At 32.7% G+C, this 14,513-nt stretch overlaps 2 protein-coding genes across 2 annotated transcripts; both read left to right on the forward strand.

Annotated features, from left to right (window-relative positions):
• The first annotated feature begins 6,668 nt into the window (after positions 1 to 6,668).
• LOC142606901 (flavanone 7-O-glucoside 2''-O-beta-L-rhamnosyltransferase-like) lies at positions 6,669 to 8,042 on the forward strand. The gene has a single exon (XM_075778268.1). It carries the CDS (start codon positions 6,669 to 6,671, stop codon positions 8,040 to 8,042), a length of 1,374 nt encoding a protein of 457 aa, XP_075634383.1.
• A 4,382-nt stretch (positions 8,043 to 12,424) lies between these two features.
• On the forward strand, positions 12,425 to 14,352 carry LOC142606902 (uncharacterized). Its single transcript, XM_075778269.1, has 4 exons — positions 12,425 to 12,828; positions 13,330 to 13,440; positions 13,832 to 13,912; positions 14,058 to 14,352. Exons 1-4 carry the CDS (start codon positions 12,565 to 12,567, stop codon positions 14,130 to 14,132), a joined length of 531 nt encoding a protein of 176 aa, XP_075634384.1. The 5' UTR covers positions 12,425 to 12,564; the 3' UTR covers positions 14,133 to 14,352.
• The last annotated feature ends 161 nt before the right edge of the window (positions 14,353 to 14,513 follow it).

Below are 14,513 nucleotides of genomic sequence, written 5' to 3' on the forward strand. Positions count from 1 at the left end.
TATATTATTATAGATAAGTTTATAAATACATGTATCACTAATCACAAAATAATTCAAATATTTATTTAGTAAATTGTTGAAATAATACCAATCCGATGTATTACCACTTCATTTTATTTTTTATTTTTTGCCCTAAAATTGTAGTAGCTTTGACATTTCCCTTGACTGGAAGTTGGTAAACTTATGTGATGCTAAGGATGTTACAAATTTGACTACATAAAATATAATTTTAAACGCAATGTAAAAATATATAGTTTTGAGATATTTATTAAAGTTTTTAGTTATCAAGTAGTAACTAATATTATCTTAGTAAAGCACCGACACTAGAAAATTCAAACTCTGATTCAATGCATTTAGAAAGAAGTTTATTCAAATCTACATTGAATTAAACTTTTTACAATATCAATGTAGTAATAAATTATTTCCTCAAAAAAAATGTGGTAATAAATTAATTAATAGGGAATGGGTTCTAATTTCCTCAATTAGATTTTTTTTTTTTTTTTTTTTTTTGCTGTTGAATAAAATAATTGAGTTCGAATATTGTCTACATAAAAAACTAATCTATACGTTCAATTATCATAAAGAAAATTAAACGTCATAGATTTAAATCATATACTATCTATAAAAACAAAATAAAAATACTACCGAGTAATCTGAGAACATGTCCTCTTTATGTATATGATGCATGTTTTTGCATAATGACTTGCAATCTATTATCCAATTCATTATCCAAAAATAAATGAGTTATGACACAAGCACATTGAGACACGCATCACATGCACAAACAAAAGAGGCTAGGGTAAAGTTCACAGATAGAGAGAAAGGTGTCATGATTTACCCAATTCAAAAGATATTTTACCATATAATATTAAACTTTACAACGTCAATATAACAAAAATAACCAATGCAGATTTTTAATGTGTTTTTTTCTTGTAAGATAGTAAATATTGTTACACATAATTTAACTAAACATGCCAAATAAGTTAAAGGTTTATTTACCAGTGTCATTGGAGGATGTTCCTTTCCACCTTCATGTTATTCTCTTTTCCAATTATGGGCAATTTTTCAATAAAAATTTAGGGTCTTTCTTCTCAAATAACGACACTATGCAGATAGCTTTTCTGCCTTATTTAATTGAACTAATGAGCTGTGAGCACCAAAATTTTATTATAAAACAAGCACATCATGATTTCCCCAATTCAAAAGATATTTTACCATATAATATTAAACTTTACAGCATCGATACGACAAAAAGAACCAATGCAAATTTTCAAAGTGTTTCTTTCTCGTAGGATAGGTAATGTTGTTACACATAATTTGACTAAACATGCCAGATAAGTTAGAGAGGTTTTATTTGCCAATGTGATTAGAGAATGTTCCTTCCCACTTTCATGTTATTCTCTTTTCCAATTATGGGTAATTTTTCAATAAAATTTCGGGGTCTTCCTTCTCAAAAAAAGAACCTATGCAGATAGCTTTTTTGCCTTATTTAATTGAACTAATGAGCTGTGAGCATCAAAATTTTATTATAAAAGAAGCACATCATGATTTCCCCAATTCAAAAGATATTTTACCATATAATATTAAACTTTACAACATCAATATAACAAAAAGAACCAATGCAGATTTCCAAAGTGTTTCTTTCTCGTAGGATAAGTAATATTGTTACACATAATCTAACTAAACATGCCAGATAAGTTAAAGGTTTATTTACCAATGTGATTGGAGGATGTTCCTTCAATCTTTCATGTTATTCTCTTTTCCAATTATGGGTAATTTTTCAATAAAATTTCGGGGTCTTTCTTCTCAAAAAAGGAACTTATACATATAGCTTTTCTACCTTATTTAATTGAACTAATGAGCTGTGAGCACCAAAAAAAATTTATAAAAGTAGCACATCAAGATTTCCCCAATTCAAAAGATATTTTACCATATAATATTAAACTTTACAGCATCAATATGACAAAAAGAACCAATGCAGATTTCCAAAGTGTTTCTTTCTTGTAGGATAGGTAATACTGTTACACATAATCTAATTAAACATGCAAGATAAGTTAGACGTTAATTTACCAGTGTGATTGGAGGATATTCCTTCCCACCTTCAGGTTATTCTCTTTTCCAATTATGGCTAATTTTTCAATAAAATTACGGGTCTTTCTTCTCAAAAAAAGAACCTATATATGTATATGTAGATAACTTTTCTGCCTTATTTAATTGAACTTATGAACTGTGAGCACCAAAATTTTATTATTAAAGAAGCACAAGCTTTTGGTCCATACAATTAATTAATCTGGGTTTATAGTTTATTTAATTCTCACTTGAGCCTCAAAACTCCCATAATAAGAGATCTACACTACAGAGGATGATTCTCAATTTCTCATTTCGAGCCACCATTCTTTTTATTTTATTTTCTTCATGTCCTAAATGTCCAAAAAAAATATATAACTTGCTGACAGATCATCATTATATCACAAATAAACCACTCTTTTGTCGCTTAAAAAAAATGTCTGATATCAAAATGAAGTATCAGACCCCGTGAATGGAGGCTTCTTACATAAAACAATTGTTAAAGTTCCAATAAAAAAAATGTCTGATATCAAAATGAAGTATCAGATCCCGTGAATCAGGGACGGAGCCAGGACTTGGAGTTAGGGGGGGCAACTTTGCTGCTAGCTGTGTGCGGCGGCTCCGACCCTTGAGTCTATTGCTTTACTACTAAGGATTTTTGTTTAAAATTTTTTAAATGGCCAAGTAGTTTGTTTTGGGTAAAATAAATTGATTGGACTTAATTTTTTTAGTTTTATTATATTGGTAATTTTTGTTGTCGAGCTAATTTTTTTGAGTTTGTATATTTTGTTTTAGATTTAATCTATTAATTTTTTATGTCCTTAAAAGGTGAAAAATGCTAAAACTACTAAATTTTTACAAATTGCTAATGTGATGAGTGGTTATTGATATATAAAAAGTAATGCAAGTGTATGAACTAATAAGAATTTGCTACTTCAATAGTTTGTATAAACATTGTAAAAACGTTTTTGGTTATAAGATTACTCTCAAAAAAATTGATGACATTATTAAGGGGGGTAAAGGGTAATTTTATTGAACAAAATTGTTAAAATTAGTACCTATTAATATAATAATATTTTTTTTTTTTTTAAATTTAGGGGGGGCCATTGCCCCCCCTAGTCCAATAACAGCTCTGCCCATGCCGTGAATGGAGGCAGCTTAAATAAAACAATTGTTTAAAGTTCCAATAAGACAGTTACAGCTTCTAGGAATTTTTCTCAGAGTGTTTTTTAAGAGTATAAATTACACAACTCACTGTACATTATTCACAGCTCAACCCACTGCCTAACATAATTTAATTTGTTTGTCTTTCATAATGTATTGGTTAATTAAATTATTAATTATTATTGTTTAGTTGCTTCATTATTTTTCTTTACTGACTACTAGCAGTCTAGATCACACATCACTGTGTATTAGCATACACCTCATGTGCATTATCCACGGCTCAACCCACTGTCTAGTGTCTAACATAATTTAATTTTTTCTCTTTTATACTACCTTTGCATACCTTCAGCCTTTACCAGTTAGGACTCCAAGAATTTTTCTCAACATGCTCCTTAAGAAGTATAAATTACACATCCCACTGTGCATTATCCATGGCTCAACTCACTGCCTAACATAATTTAATTTTTTTTTTTTATAATGTATTGGTTAATTAAATTATTAATTATTGTTGTCTAGTTGCTTCATTATTTTTCTTTACTGACTACTAGCAGTCTAGCACACACCTCATTGTGCATTAGCACACACCCCATGTGCATTATCCACGGCATAACCCACTACTTAATGCCTAACATAATTTTTTTTTTCTTTTATACTGCCTCTGGATGTCTTTAGCCTTTACTGCCTCTACCTGTCCACTTCTCCAATTCAAATATCCCACCTCGCGGCCCCATGGCCCCCATCCACTACCCACTCAACAGACAAGAGTCACAAGAGCCAATCAACATTCTACAAAATATTAAACATATAAAATATTCACAACACACAGTATTCACAATTCACAAGACACAAAAAGACAAACTCACATACTAATAAAGTCAAAATGTCAAATAAAGTAATAAAGTAAAGGCAATTAGACATTTAGACATAGAGAAACAAAGAGATAAAGAGAATCTCATTTCAGTTCAAAGAAAAAGAAAGAGAGAGTTCCGCTCTCACTCAGTCACTCTCAAATTAGAGCACAGCAATTAGCAAAGCTAAATATGTAAGATTTAGATGAGATAGACTGATAGAGAAAAAAAAAGAGAAGTAAAGAACTGAAATACCTTGAGGCCTGAGGGGCAGTGTTGCGGCAGCACGTCAAGGCGAGGACTCGAGGGATGAGGGTCGAGGCAACGAGGCAAGCCAAGCAATCTCTGATATGATCTCCGATCTTGCCGTCGCTGTTGCTCGAGTTTGAGGCCTGATGTGCTCTGTTGCTCGAGTTTAAGGTGGTCCAGGTGGAGGTGTCGTCATGTCGATGTGCATGGAGCTTGGTCGTTGATGAGGTTTTTATTCGTTTGGGTTAGGAGTTCAGTTCTGATTTCAGTTTTGCTAATTTGCTTTACCATTTGATGATTTTGATTAATCGGCGGATGCGTATTGATAATTTAGGTTTTGGTTGGTTTTTTTTTTTTTTTTTTTGAGAATCCGTTTGGGTTGGGCCGTATTTAGTTGATAAAAATTTAACTAAAATTTTTTTGAGAATCCGTTTGGGTTGAGCCGTATTTAGTTAATAAAAATTTAACTAAAATTTTTTTGAAAATCCATTTGGGTTAGGCCGTATTTAGTTAATAAAAATTTAACTAAAATTTTTTTGAGAATTCATTTGGATTAGTTTTGTTTAGGATTGATGTTGGGCTTTTTTTTCCCTAAGGTGAGCTTGCTACGTTAATTTTTTTTTTATTTTTAGATTTTAGTTAAAAGCAATTTTTGGGCTTTTCTTTTTGCTTGAAAGTAGAACAAATAATGAAGAAAATTTTAAATTTTATTGGCTTAAAATAAATTGAGAGTGTTCCCAAATTTTTTAAAGGATATTCAAATAAAAAAAATTATTATATTTTTTTTTCCAGGTCAGGGTGGTCCTAGGACCACCCTGCCCTTAACATGGCACCGCCACTAGCTTTTACTACCTCTACCTGTCCACTTCCCCAATTCAAATATCTCACCCCACAACCCAATGGCCCCCATCCACTACCCACGCAACAGACAAGAGTCACAAGAGCAGATCAACATTCCACAAAATATTAAACATATAAACATTCACAGCACACATCATTCACAATTCACAATACACAAAACAACAAACTCACAAACCAATAAAGTCAAATAAAGTTATAAAGTAATGGCAATTAGACATTTAGACATAGAGAAACAGAGAGATAAAGAGAATCTCATTTCAGCTCAAAGAGAAAGAAAGAGAGAGCTCCGCTCTCACTCAGTTACTCTCAGATCAGAGCACAGCAACTAGCATAAGATAGACTGATAGAGAAAAAGAGAGAGAAGTAAAGAATTGAAATACCTTGAGGCCTGAGGGGCGGCGCTGCGGCAGCACATCGAGGCGATGACTCAAGAGACAAGGGTCGAGGCGACGAGGCAAGCCAAGCAATCTCTAATCCGATCTCCAATCTCGCCGTCGCTGTTGCTCGAGTTTAAGGCCCAATGTACTTTGTTGCTCAAGTTTAAGGTGGTCAAGGCAGAGGCGCCATTGTGCCGATGTACTTGGAGCTTGGTAGTTGATAAGGTTTTTTCATTTAGGTTAGGAGTTCAATTTTGATTTCAGTTTTGCTAATTTTTTAACCATTTGATGATTTTGATCAATCGGCGAGTGCATTTTGGTAATTTGGGTTTTGGTTGGTTTTTTTTTTTCAAAATCCGTTTGGGTTGGGCCGTATTTAGTTGATTAAAATTTAACTAAAATTTTTTTGAGAATCTGTTTGGGTTAGTTTTGTTTAGGATTGATGTTGAGTTTTTTTTCCCTGAGGTAGGCTTGCTATGTTAAATTTTTTTTTTTTATATATATTTTAGTTTAAAAAAATTTGGGCTTTTTCTTTTTGCTTGAAAGTAGAACAAATAATGAAGCAAAATTTAATTTTATTGGTATAAAAAAATTGACAGTACTTCCAATTTTTTTTTTAAAGAGTATTCAAATTTTTTAAAAAAAAACTATTATATATATAAAAAATAAAATAAAAAATTCACATCAAGGTGGTCCTAGGACCACTCTGCCCTTAACGTGGCGCCGCCACCGCAATAAGATGCATATTTAGTGTCTGTTTGACTAACTTATTTTTTGTCAACTTATTTTATTATTTAGCTTATTTTTTGTACTATTCATAGGTTTCACTGCACTATTTCTACTAACATTTATCTTTATCTACAATACTTTTAATAAAAAAAATTCAAATTCAGTAAAATAAACAAATCTCAAACAGACTCTTAAAATGATATTCTTGATTGATCAAGATTACAAAGAAGATATGCTTGACATTAAATATATCTCCAATATCAAGGTTTTCATTCTAGTTTCTCTTTGTAATTTCAGTCTTCCTAGTTGTCCCTTCTTCTGGTGCATCTCTCAAAGAAAATATTGCAAAAAATTCCACAAATCAAATAGATCCATGGATTCCAAGCAGGAAAGAAGTAATAGTACTAGTATCTTAATGCTGCCTTGGTTAGCTCATGGGCACATCTCACCCTTCTTAGATTTAGCCAGAAAACTCTCACTCAGAAATTTCCATGTTTATTTCTGTTCCACGCCCATCAATCTAAAACCAGTAAGAGAATCTCTTTTAGAGAAAACATTCTCTTCAATACAATTAGTAGATCTTCACCTCCCTTATTTAGCAGAACTCTCTCCTCAATACCACACTACCAAAGACCTCCCTCCCCATCTCATGTCCACGCTCAAAACAGCCTTTGACTCAGCCAAACCTATGTTTAGCAACATCTTGAAGGCCCTAAAGCCAAACCTCTTAATCTATGATTTTATGCAACCATGGGCTCCAGTGGCAGCTCGTGAAGAAAACATTGAAGCTGTTATGTTGTCAATTTGTGGTGCGGCTGCTAGTTCTTTGATGGCTTTCCATAGCAATAATCCTGGCAAGGAATTTCCATTTCAAGCCTTAAATTTCCCACAGGCTGAATGCGAGAAAACCATGCGTTTCCTGCATTATACTGCAAATGGTATCACAAAGAAAGAAAGGTACATGCAATGCATAGAAAGATCTTCCCACATAATCTTGATCAAGACCTCGAGAGAGATTGAATCACAGTATATTGATTATCTCTCTGGTTTAGTAGGGAAGGAGAGAGTTCCTGTTGGGCCTCTTGTTCATGAACCTAAGAACAAAGATGATGATATGGTAATCATAGAATGGCTCAACAAGAAAGACCCTTCTTCGGTTGTATTTGTTTCTTTTGGAAGTGAGTACTTTCTTTCATTGGCAGAAATGGAAGAGATAGCTATTGGGCTTGAACTTAGCAAGGTTAGTTTCATATGGGTTGTGAGATTTCATGGTGGAGACAAAATTAGTATTCATGAAGCTTTACCTGAAGGATTCTTGGAGAGGATTCGAGAGAAGGGTATGGCGGTGGAAGGTTGGGCTCCACAGGCAAAAATATTGGGGCATTCAAGCATTGGTGGGTTGGTGAGTCACTGTGGTTGGAGTTCAACACTTGAAGGAATGATGTTTGGGGTACCAATCATAGCCATTCCCATGCATCTTGACCAACCCTTAAATGCCAAATTGGTGGTGGAGGTTGGTGTTGGTGTTGAGGTTTCAAGAGAGAATGAGAAGCTCAAGGCAGAAGAGGTGGCCAAGGTGATAAAAAAAGTAGCGATGCAAGAGGAAGGGAAGGAAGTAAGGAAGAAAGCCAAAGAACTGAGTCAGAGAATGAAGGACAAAGATGATGGAGAGATGGATGTGGTGGTAGAGAAGCTGGTGCAGCTACTCGGAGAATCTAGAATTTCTACCACTTTTGAGGAAATATAGAAACAACTTGTAAGTTGAATGTTTCTTCTTTTCCTCGAATCATAAAAATATATAGGGAAGCACAAATTCAGATTGTAGGTAATAAGTAAAGACCTTTCATCAAGAAAAGGTAACAAGCAAAGACAATGGACCAAATGAATTTAAATTTGAATTTTGACCATAAACACTTGGTTTCTGTTAACTAGTATATTTTAATTTTCTTCATACAAGCCAGTTTCTAACTTTTTTGAACTAAAACTCAACTATAGGGTTGGGACTGGGGCTTTGAGCTAAGAAGATAATCAACCTTGAAGTCCATCTCTGTCATCGAAGTTATTTCTTTATTGAATAGTGCTTATTGTACGCACTCTTACACACAATTATACTCATGAAATTTGCACTGAAATCATGACTTGAAACTCTTGCACATTAGTCACGATTTCAGTGAAAATTCCATGTGTGTATAATAACAATTACCATTCTTTATTTTAACTATAATCACACCATATCTTTAATACCTAATTAAATAGATTATCTACAGTCATATTTCAGTTTTTTGTTATCAAACTCAAGAATCAACTGCTCAAGATTCTCTCGATTTAAAATAGAAAATTTCTTGGAATTTAATAGGGCTACATCAATTAAAAAGTGTTGTATATTAACTATTAACAATCCATTTAGAATAATGCTAGCCACGTAAGCAAACCAAAAATAGAATGAAGGACTAAATTATTCCTCTATAAAATGATTGGATTATAGCTTTTTAAAAACAAGTGACAAAAGGCTAATTAACATAACCCATATTTGAAAAACCAAAAATTCAATTTATCCTTTACCTCCTCTTTCTTTGACCACAAAAAGAATATTGAGCTTTATGCTGAGAAGAGATTTTGAGTACTATATCCGCGTGAGGTTTTATCTAAAAAGAGAATTAGTGCTACAACAATATAGAGTTGTCAATCATATGAGAGTAAGGTATGATTTTTATAAAGATTTTTAGTACTATATTTACTGTATAGTGATTGAGAAATTTTAGTTTAGGGGAAAATTGTTTGTATATGAACTGAGTATAATCTCATTATCTAATTTAACATTAGGTGCAGAACCATGTATTAGAGTCATACATCGACTAAGTAATGATGGAGACTGGAGAGATGGAAAAGTTAAAATAATTGTTTGGCATCTCTTTGTTAATATTGATTGGTCTTTCTTTTTTTTTCTTTTTTGGAAATGAATAAATTGGTCTTTTAAGGTTGAAGGACTCGGACTATTACATTTTGGGTGCATCTAGATAAATTGTTGCAAAATTGTGCTTTGAATTTAAAATAGACGTTTGTAAAAAAAGTTATAAAGAATTGTTGTTGCGAAATGAAATTTTGAGTTTTAAAAACTGGCTTTTAAGCTCCTAGAACACCTAACTAAACGGACCCTTTATACAGTAACATCTTTTATAATGATAATAGGAATTTAATTGTATTTGTTATTTTGACAGAGTAATGGATGATTCTTGGATAATTTAGATACACATTTTCTTTCTATATTTTTTGTTTCTTCAAAATTTATCTATTTCATATTGGAATAACCACTAAGGACTTGTCATCACTCAAATTTCATTCTATCGGCTGCCCAAGAAATAAGTGATTTATAAAAATCGATACCCAAGGTCTCATAATCTAGAGTGATGAGACCAATTTTACCCAATTGGATTGATGGATGAATCATCAATTTGTATCAATTTTTGGTCCAACCCTAAGTTTAACCAAGTTTTACCATATTTGACTAAAATGTAAACTCGTCCATTTCATTTTATTAGGCTTCAAATTTATAAACTCAATCAATTCAAATCTTGAACCAAGTTTGACAGACAAAGGTTCATATGTGCCCAGTCCCTATGATCAAAAAAAAAAAAAAAAAAAACCTTTGATTTGATGGGATTCAAGCCAAGCATGGAAACTCCAAACAAACTAATCAAACTCACAAAACTATTAAAAATAATAATAAACACTAATTAAAAATTTAAAACTAACATGGAAAGCTACATTGTCGTGTCTGAACTTTTCATATCGAGAGAGCTGGAGCCAAGCTTCGCATCATTAAACTTTTAGCATTTAAGCGTTCCACTCATACCTCATTTGAGCCAAATTGATGTTGAAGACTGTCAACTAAGAACACATGAACAAATTCATTGCAAATCTTGAATTTCTAGCAAATTACCATAGCCGACAGTGGCCTATCACCACTCAAAATGGAAATGCTCTATTTTTGGAGCAATTACAAGACTATTCAATAGGCAATAGGCAATAAGCAATACACACTAAATTGTCACCTTTCAAAAAGTTTTTCCTAAAAAATTTAAGAGAAATTATTCACTTTTATGGGAGGAGTTCTTTTTCCTCTCACATAAAAATCGGCCCACACTTATTGCAAGAGAAGGACTAGGATAGGGAGGACTCCCAATAATTTCACCACACTTCCCAGGCCACTTGCAAAACTTTCCGTTTTGGGTTCTGAGCTCTAATTATGTGGTCCCTGCCAAATCTCAATTTAAGTTTTGTGGATTTTATGTGCCCTACAGGCCACAAGGTGAAAAGGCTAAATAGGCTTCCCCTTCTTCTTTTTAAGAAAATTTTCGATTTCAATTGTGCTATACTAGTGGTACTCTCAACTAATAAAAACCAACTATTGTGAATTTCAATTATTATGTGAACTCTTTAAAATTAGGAGACAAAATCCCTTGATTTTATTGATTTGGAGGATCAAGATGTTGTCCTCCCGTGAATAAATTCTTCTTTTTTTTTTTATGGCCTTAAAAAAATAAAATAAAAAACAAATTGAATACTAAATCATTCATTCTTATACTCCAATAAGCACTGAAATAAGAAACAAGAAAGTACCCATTCGATGGATAATAGAATCAAAGAATTGGAAACATGTCTAACTCGCACCAGAAAGTTTGTACCATATATGAAAGTACCAACTTTTCTGTGTATTGAAATACTGGAGCGTTCCCCATACAGAAATTAAATAAAATTAAAAATTTAGTATTTATATGTCCTCTCCTCCAGCTTGTAATTAATTGCTGCATGCCATTCTGTCATGGACATGTTAAAGGAAGATCATACATGGCTGCAAATTATGTCCCAGGTGCAAAAGTGGGCAAAAAGAATTGTACCAAACAAATTCAAAAGGTGGTGGTGTTTGCTTTTCCAAACATATTATGGTCACTTATCACTTATTATGGTCAACTCTCGCCTACACCAAAAATTAATTAGTATTCTAATATGATGATAAAGAGCTATTATCAGAAACAGATGTCATAAGTTGAAACTCTCTCAAAAAAAAAAATTACTGCACACTCATTTACGTACATACATTGTCCGTACACATCATGCATTTTATATGTTAAAGTGTAGACATGATTAAAAAAATGTGAACATCGTACGTAAAATTATGGACACTATATGTATGAAGCATATATTAATGTGTGTAAAAATATTATCCAATCCTAAAGTCTACTTGTAACAAATTATGTAAAATATATATATATATATATATATATATATATATTTTAAAGAAAGTTAATAAAGTGGAGATTCTTTCATGTAAGTCCAAGCTGTAAGGGTAATCATATGTGACAAAGGCAGCTATCTAGCTTAGCTGCTTCCAATCTCTCCTACTCTGTCTTGTCCCTTAAGGTTTCCCCATTCGTGCTTTGTGTAGGTGAGCCCTTACTGTCCACTCCACATACAAAACTTCAATCCCAAGCACCCCTCTACAAGAAAACAAAATAATTACCAATAATTTTTTATAACATTAATTTGTTTCTCAACAGTGCGTACCCATTCACACAGTTTTACCTAACTACATCATAGTTCATGACGTACTTATTGTACAATGGACAAGAAAAATATTGTACCCAATCTGCGTATTTCTTCACATGGAAACTAAGGGGGTGGCAAGTATAATATAAAATATATAAATTAATAGTTATAAAGTATATGTATAAATCTATTCAGATTAAAAAGGTGGTACCAAGTGAGATTTGTGAGAAGAAAAGCAGAAGTTAGTTGAATTTGCCAATGTACCAACTTAAGAAAATAGCTATCTAACCAAAAAAAGGCCCATCTAGATCCTTCATCACCAAGTTTATATTAAATAAATTCAAAGTAGAAACTGCAGGTAAGAAATTTATACTGCAGACTTGATAATTTCTACTGCATATACTACAAGGTAAACTTTAAATACAAAAGTTTTGGTGGTGTTAATTGAGTAGGCGTTTGAGTAAAGTTGGAAAAGATTTAAGGTATTTGGGTAGGTCTTCATTCAACAATATACTATAATCTTATGATTATAAAGTTAGCAGCAGCAGGTATATTGGTCATTGTAGTTTATTGTAATATTTGTTGTAAAGTAAGCTAGTTGGTTTCATACCTTTAAAGCGAGCCATGCTCATAACCACCTAAGATAGGAGAAAGAGAACCATCATTACAAGGAAAAGGAGCAAAAACAGAGAGCCACAAAATAGAAGAGAAGGGCTTTGTGGATGCTGGCAGCAATGGCAACACCAAAACAGATGTGGGAGCAGCAACAATCACAGATGCAGCGAGTGAAGAACTCAGGAATTATCAGTTGCAATGGGAGCCCAATAAAGGATGACAAGGAAGAAGAGATGTCACGGTCAGCATTGGCTATCTTCCGTGCAAAGGAAGAAGAAATTGAGAGGAAGAAGATGGAGGTCAGGAATAAGGTTCATGCTCAGCTGGGCCGTGTTGAAGAAGCAACTAAGCGCCTAGCAGAGATTCGAGAGGTAAGTTGAACAATATTGCCACAAGATATCATATTAGTCTCTACATTAAAAGGTTACATATGCAGTAATTATTGAATTTAACTAGAGATCATATACCATGAATTCAAATAACAAGACCTTTTGATGCTTAAGGGAACCTGAAATAAATGCCAATGTAGAGAAAACATCATTACTACACTATACATAAAAAAGATGAAAATTATGGCCTTTCACTGCTGAGTTGACTGTTTTAATAAATTGATGAACTAAGTGGAGTTCAAATGATTTACATTAGATTACAAGTTTCTTCACTTTTTCCAATTCTTTTGAGCAACCTACCTGGTGATTTTCAAAATTTTGAGGATAATTGTGGTGTGGTTATTTCTTTTGTTAGTCTGCAGTATTGGCATATGACTTGGAGATAAAAACTCTTCAAGAAATTGTCATATAATATCTGTTTAATTATCTTTGTATCTATAACTTCCTTTTTGATTATATCTAGTGGAATTAAATATCTTTTAGGAGCTTGAGGCTCTCACAGATCCAATGAGGAAGGAAGTTGGAACTATCCGCAAGAGGATAGATGCTGTTAACAAAGAATTAAGGCCACTGGGTCAAAGCTGCCAAAAGAAGGTGGAGTTCTATCATTGTTTGCATATAATTGTTGTAGTTGTTGTTTTCTAAATCTTTATATCTAAAAAGTCATTTACTAAGACACATTTGATTGTGTCATAGAAATGAAACCATTCCATATACTTGAACATTAATAAATGCTATGTAGAATTTGATGAATTGAAGTCATTTAATATCTAAATGTCATTTACAGATTAGAGAACAGATTCAACAGAATACTACTGCAGTGAAAATTATATTAGTACGTAGACTAGAACATGATGGAATGAAATATATTTGTGGCACACTTAATTTCCTCATGCAAACTTCTTTGTCATGATATTTCCCTTAATCAAATCCAAGCAAAATGTTTTTCTTTTTAAATGTCCTTTAAAACATTAATGTGGCACAGGAGAGAGAATACAAGGAAGCCCTTGAGGCTTTCAATGAGAAAAACAAGGAAAAAGCTCAACTAGTCACTAAATTAATGGAGGTAAATACTGCCGGTTCTTTATTTTAAACATAAGCAATATGTCACTAAATTTCCAAAATTTAGTATTATACTTTAAATCTTCATAATTTCATTGCTAACTCTTGTTTTTCTCTTTTTTGTTTTCCCTTGTATGAACTTTGGTCAGCTGGTGGGTGAAAGTGAGAAAATGAGGATGAGGAAGCTGGAGGAGCTCAGCAAAAATGTAGATACTGTGAAATAAGAATTTTTAATAAAGGAAACCAGAAGGGTGTTGGTGTGCTGTAATTAGAGTAGTTTTTCTTGAGTTTGGTATATTTTGTGTTATCTTTCTCTTTAATTGACTGGTTTTCCCCCATAAGGTTTTCTGATTTTTTAGGACAGACATGTCCACAAAGAATGTCTGTTACCAAAAAGCTACATATTAATTAGTCTATTCAATATTCTTATATAGAATTGTGAGACGTACCTATCAATCATGAAATTAATGTTGCAAACTACACTATATCCTCTTGTCTTATACAAGAATTGTGAGACATACCTATCAGTCATATTAAAGCTCATACTACAATATATCCTCGTGTCATCAAATTCTTGTTTTTCAATCATCAAATTGATGTGCCAC

This window comes from Castanea sativa, chromosome 8, assembly GCF_040712315.1.
Source record: "Castanea sativa cultivar Marrone di Chiusa Pesio chromosome 8, ASM4071231v1".
Classification (NCBI taxonomy): domain Eukaryota; kingdom Viridiplantae; phylum Streptophyta; class Magnoliopsida; order Fagales; family Fagaceae; genus Castanea; species Castanea sativa.